This window comes from Myripristis murdjan, chromosome 14, assembly GCF_902150065.1.
Source record: "Myripristis murdjan chromosome 14, fMyrMur1.1, whole genome shotgun sequence".
In the NCBI taxonomy this organism is placed as follows: Eukaryota; Metazoa; Chordata; class Actinopteri; order Holocentriformes; family Holocentridae; genus Myripristis; species Myripristis murdjan.
The window spans coordinates 22,262,907-22,277,064 of record NC_043993.1 but is presented as its reverse complement, the minus strand read 5'-3'; the positions used below and the strand labels follow the sequence as shown (position 1 = coordinate 22,277,064).

Genomic DNA, 14,158 nt, shown 5'->3' with positions numbered 1-14,158 from the left:
CCCAAAGGTCGGAGCTTTTGATTTTATATTCTATAATGGCATTTTTTTGAGAACTGATTGTGCAATTAATCACGTAGGGTCTACCCCCACTGTCGCTGACAATTTACTTAATGAGGGGAAAACAGTTTTTTACTTACGTATGCACTGAATGTGAATAAGATGGAGTCTACTCTCTACATTTATCATTACCAAAGCCGTTATTGTGATGTCACTGCTACGACAGGCCACCGTACTATATCAAATCAAAATGCTTTGACACCCACACGGATACAGTTGAAACACTCTTTGTGAATCGACTGTTTCAACATGTAGTGAGTGGATGGAAAGCAACGCAAAACAAAATAATTCTACCCTCCCAGGACAGAATGCAACAATGGACACCTTGACCTTGAGTGGCAGAAATCTTTAGGTGGAACATTTAAAACCTGCTTGGAAAGTGTACCATAATAGTAGTGACCACAATTGTTCGGTTTTCCACAGAAGAGGACTCGTTGGTGACCTGCTGATCCATTATATATACAAATTTTTCGTATTCGTTCCAGTAGCCGATCTGAAAATGACACAGAGACTTGCAGTTATTACAAGAAGCAAAGAGACATTTCTACAGAAGAGCCTCCAAGTGCATACGAGTTGGAAGGCTCTGTCTGTAGCAGAAGACATCGCTGGTTTTTGCCTGATGTAAGCTTGTAGTGGTGCTTCACACCTCACCTGGGCTTCACTTAAGCAGAGTAGGAGTAATCTATTCCTGGCTCAGCCAATGTTCCCTTACATAACAAGAAAGCTGCACCAGTGGAGCACTTGGATACTGATAAAATTAATGCCAGCAACACAAATGTACCAGTCCAAATGTGCCTTATCTAGTCAGCGCAGTAGGCTGCCTTACTATTCTATTACAGATACTCATAGCACACAGTATAACTGAACACAAAAACAAACATGCTGGCCTGTGTCTGGGAAACCTGAGACTTCAGCGATCCCAATAGCTGCATTATGCTTATTTCTGTCATACTCTGATGTGCTCAGCCAAGAAGACGTCTACATCTCCCAACTCTGGTAACTACAACTCCCAGTACTCACTCCGTTGTCACTGCAGATTGCTTCACAGTGTGGATGTGCGGGTTGCTGTGGTGCACGGGGTCTTGTGAGCTGAGCTATGTGGACAGTATGGGGCCACTTCCTTTTGGTGCCAGCTTTTGTGGGCACCTTGTCAGAGTTCAGGGTCATGTAGCTAGCACGGCAACAGCATTGTGGATCCGTGCATACGAGTGTGTGTTTATAACACAGCACTAACAGAACAGGGTCTGGAGGTAGAGTGATGCATTAAAGCTGCAGGAAAGGATGCAAGTGAATCCTGGTGCTAGGATTAGGGATATCAGCCATTTAACGGTCACTGCTATTATAATGGAGGTCAACATGTGATTTTTCTCTACACTTTTAGGGTTAAATGTTTGTAGGACCTTAGAGAGCTGCTAACCCACCGTGACTTTACAGTCCACTCCCATTATATTTTCTTCCTTAAAGAAAAAGTGTGCTCTTCATTTGGATGTGGTTACGTGGTATTACATAGTGGCAAGGGCATAGAGCAACGCTCAAATTAGGGCTGGGCGATATAGACAAATTAAATATCACAATATGTTTGACCAAATACCTTGATATCAATATTACAACAATTTTGTAGGGATGACTATTGGTGCTTTCACAAAATATTTACACAGAGAGATTTTAGATTTAAAAAAAAAAAAAAAAATCATTAGAACTGTGGATATGATGACCAGGTAGGAAGAGACAAATAATAAAACAGCTAGAACAGTCTAATTAGTTCAGAAAATTGCATCTTTTTACTGTAAAGAAAGACAACTCTTACGTCTCAGTATTGACATAAAATCGATATATTGCCCAGCCCTAGCTCAAATGTGTCAGCAACGTCTGTCCCTCATCAGCTGAACAAACACTGGAAGAAACAGCCCTTTTTTATGAAGCTACGGCCATACAGACATCATTTAGGCTGAACATCAACTTCATTTCACAAGCATCACCAAGGGCCACAGACTGACATTAAGTCTGTTTGTGGTATTCACCCCGTGAAAGTGTGACTGACATCTTTTGCACATCAGCTCATTATAACCCACATGAGCCAGTTTGTGTGCCAGATTTAGACGCAGTGGAAACCGCGCCCATACGGCACAAACCAGCACTGGAGGGTTTTGGAGCACACCCAGTGTGTCTTTAATGGTGTCCTCATGGCCATTTAAATATTGTTTCTGAGGATTTCCCATCCTGCAAAGAGTAAAACTTCTGAGGGAAACACTGAATCTTTGTAGTCTTCTTTTTAAATTTTTGATGAGAAAACACTCACATTTAAATATACTGCATATCAGGACAAAATAGTGGCTATCAATAGCTTCATGCCAAAAATAGAACTGTCTTACTGACCATCAAAGATCTTTATCACTCGAACCAAGATGACAAAATGGATGCATTTATGTTACAGAGTGCACAGTATACTGATATCTATATCATAAATCACGTGAGGAGTATCTTTTGTAATAAATTAATTGTACTGTAATACATCTGCCCCAGGCTCTGCTCACTTACCCTCCTGGGACCCCCTGACTTCATCTCGTACACATCAATTGTGTAGTTGGATCTCCGACCAAATGTGTCAAACTGGATGTTGCCTGTCATACCTTGTACTTGGACCTGCCAGACACCAACAAAAGAGTGATAAAAATAAAATAATACAGCTCCAAAAGGCTTCTGTGGGATGGAGGGAGGCTGCTGGAGTGGATTCAGTTTACACAACCTGCTGACTTCCTTAAAGTACAACCACAAATCACTGGCAATATAAAGTGCACATAATGACCAAATCATCATCGAAAAAGGGCTTACTTTGTAGGTTTTTAAGTTTGGTGCTTAGTGTTTAGTCATCCTGCTATATTTACTGCAACATTTTCTAACTACAGAAAGTTCAACTATTGTGAAGACAAAAGCTAAGACTCATGATGCTTTAAAAACTGCGGTAAAAAAGATAATGGGACTAAAGAATAAAGACAATACAAAAGTACAAATGTCTAGACACGAGTGCTACCATTTTGAGAGCCCTCTCTATGTCGATGCCTTGGCTCCAGGGCACAGCGGGGTTCGCCAGGCAGTCACCAGCACTCCCCCTGCGAGAAACGTCCACTCGCTGCCGCCGAAGGTATCGGAAGGCTTCCGCAATCACCAGGATGCCATCGTGGGTCAGCGCTGATGTATACTGAGACACAGACCACAAGAAATCCCAGTGACACACCAGTGACATCATGCAGACCAGCTCTGCACTGCCTTGACATGCTGGGTGCTCGAGAGCTTGTTGCCATCACAGCAAATTCAGTATCAGGGCACTAGTGTGGCTGTACGGTACTTATTACACACAAAGAACAGTGCTAGTGATGCAAAAACCAGATAAACTAAAAGCTCTGCACCAAGGTAGATATAAAAATTGCAAATGTGGGTGGAAAAACTGCCTTTCAAGTAGGTCATGTTAGGAATCTCTCACTGAAAAGACTCTGATTGGCACGGTTTCTGTTTTTAAAAGAGGGAAACTATGGTCCTGCCTTTGAAACGACTGGACTGGCTTTGTAAGAGAGAAGGGAGGAGGGGGAGAAATCTGCTTCTTTCAAGATGTAAATAAAATGTAACTGCATCATTGACAGCTATGCTTTCCTGACCTTCAGCGGAGTGTTTCTGGCTTCGGGAAATTCTCTTTCATCCAGGCGTTCCCAGCGCTGGACGAACTGCTGGACAACTGGGTTGTCTGGGTTGATGATCTGGAAGCCTGTGATGTTGGCTCCACCAGAGAAAACCTTGTCCAGGCTCATGTTAGAAAAACCCTGAGAGCAAAAGAGCACAACTGGTTGAATAAATACCATGGGACACTAGCCTAGTCATGCAGAAAACAATCATTAGCAGAAAAAAAAATGCTTTATACCATGAAGTGCAAGCTGGGTATGGCTCGTGTGCTTGTTAGCAGTCCTAAGCTGTTGAAAAGCTCATTATGTTGCTCTTGTTCTGCTTAATTACTCTATATATTGTAAGTAGTTATTTGGAGGACTAAGCTTGACTAAGTTATTGGGAGTGTTGCGTTGTGTTGCACTGCGTTGCATCATGTTGCGTTGTGTTGTGCTGGATTTGAACTATGCTGGCTTGGGCTGCTTTGGGTTGGATTGTTTCATGTTGCAAGCTCTCACCAGGTTGGCAAGCATATAGTGGTATCCTCTGCTGTTTTTTCCCAGGATCACCACCTAGACGTAGCATGAAGGAGACAAAAGTCACGTCAAAACAGTATGAAAAGAGGGCATTTACATCATCGTCTTCAGAAATGAGAGAAACACAACACATCAAATCTGTGATTTATGTGTTGAGCTTCAGGAACTACAAAGACTGTAAAGTTTAACCTCCTTAACCTTGACCATCCCATCGGTGGATTTGTCATTGCTGTGTGGCTGTGCTTTGTTCAAACCTGTCAAACTTCATCCCCGGGTTTCCAGATATACCAAATATGTACTGCTGGATTACAGGGAAATGTGTTGAAAATGATGCACACGACTGATAGATGTTTTCTGCCTAATGTAATGGTGCATCCATAAAACAATGACATCTTGGGTTTGATTATTTCACTTGATAATCAGATGCAGAATATGTATGTGCCATTGTCGTACAATATCCTGTTTTTCTAGCTTTGAAGATACTTAATGGGAAATTTAAGGGAGAATCAAAGTCTAATCTAGTTTAATCCACACTAGTCTTTGTTAAAACACAAAATAGATTAGCAGGATTTAATGCATAAAATTTTTAATGACCCCTAATATTGTCTACACGATATGATATGAGGGATAGAGAGACAGCGGTGACAGTGCCTGTTCCTTCCCATTAACTTCAACATGTAAAATAAGGTCAGGGCTCAGGCGAACTCGCTCTCATCCTGCAGCTGCCTGCACTCTGCAGTCTGCCTCTTTCTCCTCTGACTGTCTTGGATGCACGCTAGACTTAATTAAGACCAAAAAAAATGTACAGTACCTGTCTGAGCAGCAGACACACAGAGAGCTGCAGTCACTGTTTTTGTTTAAACTAATTATCTAGCCAAACCTCTCAGTCTATATAGATCTCCCTGTCTTTCTTTCTGTCCCTCTCTCTCTCACACACAAGCACACACAAGCACCTACACACACACACTTTCTCTCTCCCTATCTCTCTTGCTCTCATTCTGCTTCCCTATAGCGGAATATGGAGATGGGTTACAAAAAGATACTGTACTGCGGGGGTGGATCTTTTTTTTTCCTTCATTTTTTTCCACTTTCTGCACTCCCCCACAGTTTTGATAAGTATACTCAGGCACTGAAATTATTTCAATATCAAAAGTCCAGAGAGATATTATATTGGAGAGAATTTTAAGGACCTCTACTTGGATTACAATATCTGAGTTTGGCTTCACACAGCTCTGCGCACGGCAGCTCCAAGATACAGAGCATCAAAGATTTGACATACCAGCAGGCAGAACATGTACTATTTCTCTTTTCATAGATATCCCCAAAAGGTACTTTTTTTTCCAAAAAAAAGAACACCATAAAATCATAAAGAAATGTTTGAACATGTGGATAACTCAGCTTCGAACAGAAAAAATACATCAGAAACAACCTCAAGGCCAGAGAATGTGAACTATAGCAGGGAAACAAGCAAGATTCAGGTGGGGTGATACCTAAAATTCAATATCACGATACTGTCTCATCTAATTATCGTGATATTCAATATTAGTGTGATATTTTTTGTATTTCAACCAGGGTTGGGAGATAACCAGTCTCCAGAGATCTATTTGTTTTATTTTATTTTATCTTAAATTTGTTCTCTAAAATCTCCTAAAAGAAATGCTTTGTGTACATATTAATCAAAATATCATGCGAGTAATCAAATTTACCCGTGCATGCTGTGACCGTTACTCTGTGCATCCATTCAACTGTTTTAACTTGCCATTAGTTGCCACCAACCACCGAATAAACTTTTTTAATCAAATGGAAGTTAAATAAAACAAAAAAAAGTATGGAACAAAAAAAATCAATATTAAATCAGAGAAGCACTTGAGCGCAAAGGCTGTGGAAATAACATAGTTATCCTATATATTAACCAGCCACTTGAGAACTGCACCCACTGATACAATAATTAAATTGAAACTTTGAACATCTTTCAGAATAATGTAATGAAAATATCTAGGATCAATACTTAAGAGTAGCCTTGCAGGGTCTTGAATGCGTAGATATTGCAGGAAACATTGCATATGGCTGCAAATACGGCAATATTTGATATTATCATATATTGCACCAGGCCTACTGAGCACTATTTCCATATCATCCTTTCACAAAGAGATGTTTTATTATGCTTCACAAAGGCACGGTTAATGGTCTGGCTTCCAACTGTTCAAACACATTGAACTGTTTGCCCACTTTCATCTTCAGTGGCTCCTATCTGCACCCTGTCTCCGACACCTGTGCTTTCATTCACACCTCCGCCCTTCAAAATCCTTCCGCTCAGCCCTGCCTTAATATCTCCTAATTGTCTCTCGAGAGCGGACGTCCTTGATGCTCCAAGGTTAGTCCTCCGGCCCGCTTTCATCCACCCAGCAATTTCAACAATAAATCCCATTACCTTCCTCAGGTATACTGAATGATTTCATTGTGTTCGACATTTTACACCTGCACCATTTACGCTTGAAATGCTATGTCCTCAAGTTTTTCCTCGGAAGGGAAAATCCTAGAAGGTTTTCCTCCCACTGCCCTCCAAATGGTCCTAAAAAGCTTTTCATTTGCTATTCATCCATGCAAGAAAGAGCCAGAGTGACCCGAGTGTAACAACACAGCAAGCATTTAAAGAAGCTGCAGCGCCTGGAGTGGCTGAGCACAACTCGACTGAAGGGTCACAATGACACGCTCATCTATAGCCGAGCATCTGAATGTGACACCTCAACTGTTGCATTTAGCTAAAGCCACGCTGGAGCTCAGCTGTAAAACAATTCGCTGTAGCTTGAAGAACATTTACTGTTTACTGTGCGATGATGACACAAACTAATCTGCAAACATGTTCAGGAATTCTTGCATTTTTGTGTTTGTGGAGCGCTGTTAGTATGCAAATTCATGCAATCGAGGATCTGTGTGCAAAGTGAGAAAGTAAAGAAGTACAAATTATAATGTGTATTTGTTAGAGTGTTTATATTTTACTTGACTGTGCACAGCAAAATTAAAAGCCATGTACTGAGTGCAGCATACATATAACTCACAAACACATATTATGTGTCAGATTAGATTGCTAAAATGCAGCTGTGGTGTACTTGCCCTTCCTCTTTTGCAGCTATGATGAAAATGATGAGACCATTCTATTGTTCATCTTTCAGGCATTTAATTTCTTAAAAGGTACAATCAAAAATAACAATCTCAAACTGAGATGATTGGTGTTATGTGTCATACAATTTTCATTGCAATATGCTGAAGATTGGGGAAAACTAGCTGCATAATATCTGTGTGGACACAATCAGCAGTCAGAGGATTTATGTGGATTATTTGTGGTGCATTGTTGTGGCTGGTATGCATTTTTACAAGTATACAAGTGACATAGAGAGGGATAAAAACGAAACTGTGTCACTGGGCTTGAATCAAACTGGAGAGGGGATCTTGTGTCTGAATTTTTGGCACCTACCCTTATTCAGTGAAACTCTCAAATGTAGCTTCAGTCATTTTGAGACTAAGATGCAATGGTATTTGAATTTGGTTGAATAGATAACAACAACAACAAAAAAAAACTTACTTAGGGCTTCCCAGTGGTGAATCCTCAAAACTCTATGCAGAAAATATTGGACAGACAGTGCTTTGATAGGTTCACAAAAATACAAAAAGTGTTGTTTTGCCTGGAAACAAGAGTCCTATCCACTGACAGCTATATTGGTGGAAGTCAAGTTGGCAGAGAGCACAGAGGCAGATAACTATTCACTCCCGTTTGGCCCTTGGTAAATTTGCCAAGATGAATACACTGCAAACTACACATTTCTAACATCAGGGGAAGTGGTGATGCTGTGAGGTTTTGTTTGACAGCTTATCGCCGTGGCCTTTGAGCAACTAGCAGCCCAACCGGATATCTCCCACCAAACTCACAGAGCTTCTGTGGAGGTGCGACCTCACTGCTATACACTGTGCTATAGGCACCTGGAGTGAGTAATGTAATGATTAAGCCTGGAGGAAACAAATCAGTCCTCACAGTCCGACAGAACACCTACAAGAAAGTCACAGAAAATGTCTAGTTTGATAGGAGGTCATTTTTGCAAGCAGTTACTGAATTACATGGTACCAATACTATTTTCTCATATTTTCTCATTTTATTCATAATTGTAATGATTATTGTTAAATGATAAAATATTGAAAATGCATGAAAATACAATTTCCCATTGGGGATCAATACAAGCATTTCAGATTCTGATTCAAATTCTGAGATTTAGTTATGAATGAAATGTTGGCCTAAGTTAACTTTGTATTTAGGGTAATACAGACAATGTCACCATATTAACACAATTTCACTAGACTTTTCATCTTTTTCATCTCTTCATTAACATTTTCATCTTTTGTAACAGTCAAAAAACACACTTTCAAGTTCCTGTAAAGGATGTACGGGTAATTTGAGTTTGTTTAGTGTGGGAATTGCTCCTTTTAAGCCCTGTTCTGTTGACCACGGATTTCTACTGAAAAAAGACATGTAGGCGAAACAAAATATATTTAGGATTCTGATGCTTTTGTTTCACAGCCCACTGGGAAAATCACTTTTAGTGGATACCTGGAGCCAACGAGGACCTGGCTGAGGTCAGGCGCTACCATCACTGAAAGAACTACACATTTATGATCAAAGGGCTCAAATTTCTCCAAATCCAAACTCTTTCTTGCAAAAAAAAAAAAAAAAAAAAACTTCTTTAAAAAAACTTGGAGGGAGGAAGATCTGGCATAGAACTACATAGAACTGCACCCTGCCAAGTGAGAAGGCAGCTACAGCACTGATTGTATCGACTGGCTCTTAAATTTTTTATGCTCATTGAATTGAAGGGATCGTCTGGACGCTATCGTCCACTGTAATCTGCAGTTGGTGCTCTTAACAAGAATCAGGCAACTGTTATTACTTTCCTTTGAACAGACCAACGTCTCAATGGTCTGTAATGAGCCACATGGATTGGGTTCTGTAAATAGAGGTTTAACAGAAAATTATCTCCCAAAATATCACTTGATTTCGTGGTGGAAAGTCAGATGGACATTTTTTCCCCCGATGAGGACAGGACTCCTAACATCGATGTACTTTCAATTTATCAGCAATATACTAAAAATACTTTTACCCACTGACCACAACTATCCCCTGCCAAAGAACACAAACATTTTATCCATCCACCTGCAACAACTACAAATTAGAGGCGATAGATACGGTTTGATGGTGTTCTTTGGGTGAATTGTTCCTTTAAAGCCCCAGGCTTCTGAAACCAGTGGGGTGACGGGGTTTCAACAGGAAGCGTTAGCCTGCAATTCTGAACAGGTGTTTTAAACTCAGCAGGTCTTTTTTTAATCATAATACTGCATTTTCCAACCCCTGCCTGTGAACTGTGATCAGATGAATCATATCCATGCTTTAAGATCAACAGACAAATAAACCCGGCCTACACACTGCACATTAGTATTCACCTCTTTGCTGAGGACATAATCAGAACTGTAGGGCCATCTCTCTGCGCAGTGGAGGAGGCATAAAACAACCCATTACTCCAGGAGAGAGTGAGAGGCAGATAGAAAAAGAGAGAGAGGGAGAGATAGTGAGAGAGCAGTTGTTGTCTCGGGTCTCAGTTATCTATATTTCCTTGGCTGCTGGTCTCCTCCCGTCTGTCTTTCTGAACAAGCGAGCCCAGCTCTGCTGCTTGGTGCTGGGTTGGGCTGGGCTACACAACTATTAGCCTAAATATTCCCGGGGGAATCTCTTCTAATTAAGAAGGCTGGAGCCACAGTCCTGCGCAGCGCTGGATGTCTGCCCAAGTGCCTTCAAGAGGATTTGACTCCGTTCCCGTAGATGGAGGCTTCTCGTTGTTACAGTGATTTGTCATCTGCCTTCTTCAGAAGTGGAACTGACACACCGAGGTCAGCAGCAGGGCCTCTGCACCATTCACACAATTGTCTGCATCTCGTCCCACCAAAAAAAGGGCAAAATCTCATCCAACATGCCCAATGTCTTCGATGCCACTGTTCAGATTTTGAAGAAACTTGAGGAAAAGGGATGTGTCATTGCTGTGATCCAGCTTTTTCAAAATTGCACTGATTGGTCTAACGGGGAACAGGGAATTTGTTTATTATAGCCGATCAGATTTTCACACAAATTAGGGGAATGGTGTGTCTCAAAGCTCCATATAACATATACTAACTGGTCCAAGGGGGAGACATGTTTACTTGTTGCAAGGGCTTAGCCATAAAAACAATTTTAACATTTTGAAATAACTATTCAAATTTGCCATAACAGACTGTCGTAGCAAGTTAACTTTGGATGAACCTTACATTTGTCCTCCGTTACTTGCATCAAGCTGCAGGAGGCAAGCAGGAGCAGCATGTCCTGTATAAAGAACAAGATGGATAAATGAAATCTAACCATGGCCAACATTAGCAGTGAGCAGAAAACTGTAATAGCCCAAATCTTTCCCTTAATTTATGGAAAAATGTATGTATAGAGCACTATAGTTGATTATCAAGTCAGGAAAGAAGGTGCTTTTGGTGAGGGAAAGGCACATCCATAGTAAAATAACAGACTTGAGCCAAGGCAGGTCTTCTTTGAAAGATTAAAAAGCTTTTATTAATTGGCTAGTTCATAATAGAACGATAAAAATTCTCACCAACGTGTTTTGGCTTCTTGGCTTCATCCTTGGTGCCATGAACATGGTGCTATTCCAGAATTGATGCTATAAATATTTCATTAGTTAGTAAGAGTTTTAACTGCAATCATTTCCTTTGCACATTAGTTATTACTTAATATTGTTTAGATATAATCCACTGACTTCTTGTAAGAACATCTTGCTTGTGACCTGTAATCTCAAGGCTTGCCTAAAGCTTTAAAGCTCCCTGGCAATTGTATCTTGTAGTAACGCTTGTTAATATTTTCCTCAGATGATCAAAGTGTTCAGCGCGTTGCAAGCCGCAGCTTACAACCTATTGTTCAAAGACAACAAAACAGCACTGTCAACATTAGTCCCCTTGGAGAAAACGCCAGTGCTACAGAAACCATTTCTTATGTCATGCTATTAAAACCGATGCCTGTGGAAAGCACACTGAAAAATGAGCAAAACTACAATGCACATACAGGATTAGATTCCTTCCACACAGATGTCATTTCATCCCACAGAAGCGTCTTGTTTTACTGCCCTGCTCTGTAGGTGTGGAATTCCAACGCTCCTCTGGGTGCTCGGCCCGTCTCCTGTTCGCTCCCTGCACTGGGAGGCTTTACACTACACGGCTCAATTCCCACAAGCCCCTTCCCTCGTCTTCTCGTTCTCTTTTTCTCCCTCTCTGTGACTCTTTCCCTTCGATCCACCGGGCTGTCTATCCACAGGAGGAGGCAAACCGGCCCTTCAGAGAGGATTACAGTTCACTGTGCTGCTGTTATTGATGAGAAGCCTTTGGGGGCGGCTGCTGTTTATCGCTCTGTCTTTACTTTACTGAGGGGATGAGCAGGCTGATACTTTTTAAGATGGCAAAAGAGCCTGCGGGAGAGTGAAAAGTCCCACAGCACATTCGTCAAGAAAAAAATCCCCATTCCACCCTATGCTGACAAAAGCAATTAACATGAATTTGTCTGCATATGAATTATAAATGATCTGTTTAATTGGGTGGAAGTAAAAGCCTGAATGCAGGTATTTTTTAGGGATTTATTTGTTATGGCCAAGGTGACCCGTGCAGAGTACTACTGTATGTATACTGATGATTACAGGAATCAAGAGTGTGGCTCGGTCTCTACGAGCTTCAATCCGAAAATATTGCTGAAAGATTCATGTCTAAAATGGCTGCTTCCTGATGTCTGAGTGATCTCCGTTGTGTTTGCTCACTCCTGCCTTTGTGAGAGATCTTCCCTCAGGCTAGGAGGGTAGGCTATTTATAGTAGGCTCATTGTTGTTGCTGTTATGGGACAGTGTGTCCTACTTACACTGGGAGCTGATATTATATTAAAGCAAGTGTTGATGTCACAGCTCACATAAGGAATAGTGTTGGGGAGACCCAGACGGATCTCGCCTCTCTCGAGCATCTGGAGAGATGCTTGTCTGACAGATGGCCGCGTGCGAGGCCACCATTCACATCACGCCAGTGCAGTAAAGAGATTGTAATCCGAGCTGCCTAATGTGACAACGAGTGACCAGGACTAGCTCAACTTGAATATAATATGGGGAAATTCAGATACTGTTTGAAGATACCCTATTTATCAACGAGAAGGGCAGTGAAAGGCAAACTTTCCCTAATTAATGAAAACGTTCAGTGCTGTCACTAAAAATATTCCCTGGCGTCAATAAAGACAGATCTGCAGTGAAGGTCAGAGTAAAACTCATAAGGCTGGTAATAATGAGGATCATTATGTAGAGGGCAGACGCCTTTACACACATACACCTCAGCACAGGACAGAAGGTTAGAATCAGCCTGTGATTAATGGTTCAAATGACCGTGCACTCACACACACACACACACACACACACACACACACACACACTCACACATACTTCTGCATCAGCCTATGCTTGTTGGCTTGAGGCTTTTCATAAAAGACCCAGTAAACATTGCACTGCAGTGCAGCAACGTACGGTGACTGCGAGAACTCAAACTGAAGGGAAATGTACATCTCTGAGTAGTTTGGCTCAAGCATCTTAGAATACTGATCAGCACAAACACAGAGCACATCCAGCTGAGAAATCCTGGCATCATTTCGACTACAAGTGACAGCCTATCACAAGAAATAAACAATTGTTCAGGATCCATTCGTGTCTCAAACAAATCAGTTCAGCTGAGCTCGCCTGCAAGAATGTGAACACATTCATGTCAATGTTTCTTTTTCAATTTATATATCAGCAATTAAACAGTAAATTAATTTAATCCTGCAAATGAACACTAAATAAGCAAAATGCTAAATGAGTGAGATTTAATTTCTGACCAAAAAGCATCTAGCGAAGTGAAGCCACTGTGCGCAGCGTGCATCAACAAATACATCGAGACTGATGTGGGAAAGCTACAGCTGATGATCACCTAGGTAACAAGGACGAGGAGGTTGTTTTATTTGCTGCAAGTGAAAGAAACTGAGGTGACCTCAAACAATGTTGGAACAGGAATGAACAAATAACAAGCCTTAATTGAATATACCTGTTTTAACAATGTCTGGCAAATGAGAAGGCAGAGATCTGAGGTAGTTATGGCACACTCAAAGTGCCTGCGGTAATAGAAAAGGAATAAAAAGTAGGGAGTGGAGAGAGACAGGAGGATCTTTATGGAAATAGCAGAACTCACAGCAGAGAGACAGGAAGAGATGGTGCATGTATTTACTTAAAACACTTCAAGCAAGACTGAGTAAAGCGACTTCAGGAGGTTTCACGGAGATGAAAGGGGAACATTTCTTATCTGTAGCTTACATTTCTCTTAGCTAATTCAAACTAAACTAGCCGGAGTGTTGAGTCAATACCTGCTCCAGTATGGAGTTGATCCTGTCCACCTCACAGTCGATGAGGAAGCGTTTCTCCTGCCGGCGATCCATCTCCTCGATGATGCGTCTGTACTCCGTGGGGTCCACAATGCTCCCCACCGAGCGCGCCGTCACCTGCCAGTTATTGGCTACTGCCGACTCCATGATGGCCTGGAGGATTGCAAAACCTGCAGAAGGCGGTGAGAAGAGCTCAATCACATAAACGTCTTTGTTGGTTTGGTGCACAGCAGTGGGCACAGCATATCTGGTGCTGAGTGTCCAAATCACTGCAAAACACAGCCTCAAGGGTATTGTGTATTTTAACAAGCAACATGTGTGATGTCTGAAAATCCTTCCTCCACAGTGCACTTATAAACAAACTTAGAAGAAAGCTAAAGTAGGAAGACCAACTTAGCGA

At 41.4% G+C, this 14,158-nt stretch overlaps 1 protein-coding gene across 1 annotated transcript in view; it reads right to left on the bottom strand.

Moving 5' to 3' along the window:
* gria3a (glutamate receptor, ionotropic, AMPA 3a) overlaps positions 1-14,158 on the bottom strand; it is an 82,206-nt gene that overhangs the window by 34,271 nt on the left and 33,777 nt on the right. The window contains exons 4-9 of the mRNA XM_030068560.1: positions 13,741-13,928; positions 4,230-4,283; positions 3,711-3,872; positions 3,089-3,256; positions 2,596-2,700; positions 443-550 (exon numbers count right to left, since the gene is read on the bottom strand). Coding sequence (XP_029924420.1) covers positions 443-550; positions 2,596-2,700; positions 3,089-3,256; positions 3,711-3,872; positions 4,230-4,283; positions 13,741-13,928 — 785 coding nt within the window. The remainder of the gene's footprint in view (positions 1-442; positions 551-2,595; positions 2,701-3,088; positions 3,257-3,710; positions 3,873-4,229; positions 4,284-13,740; positions 13,929-14,158) is intronic.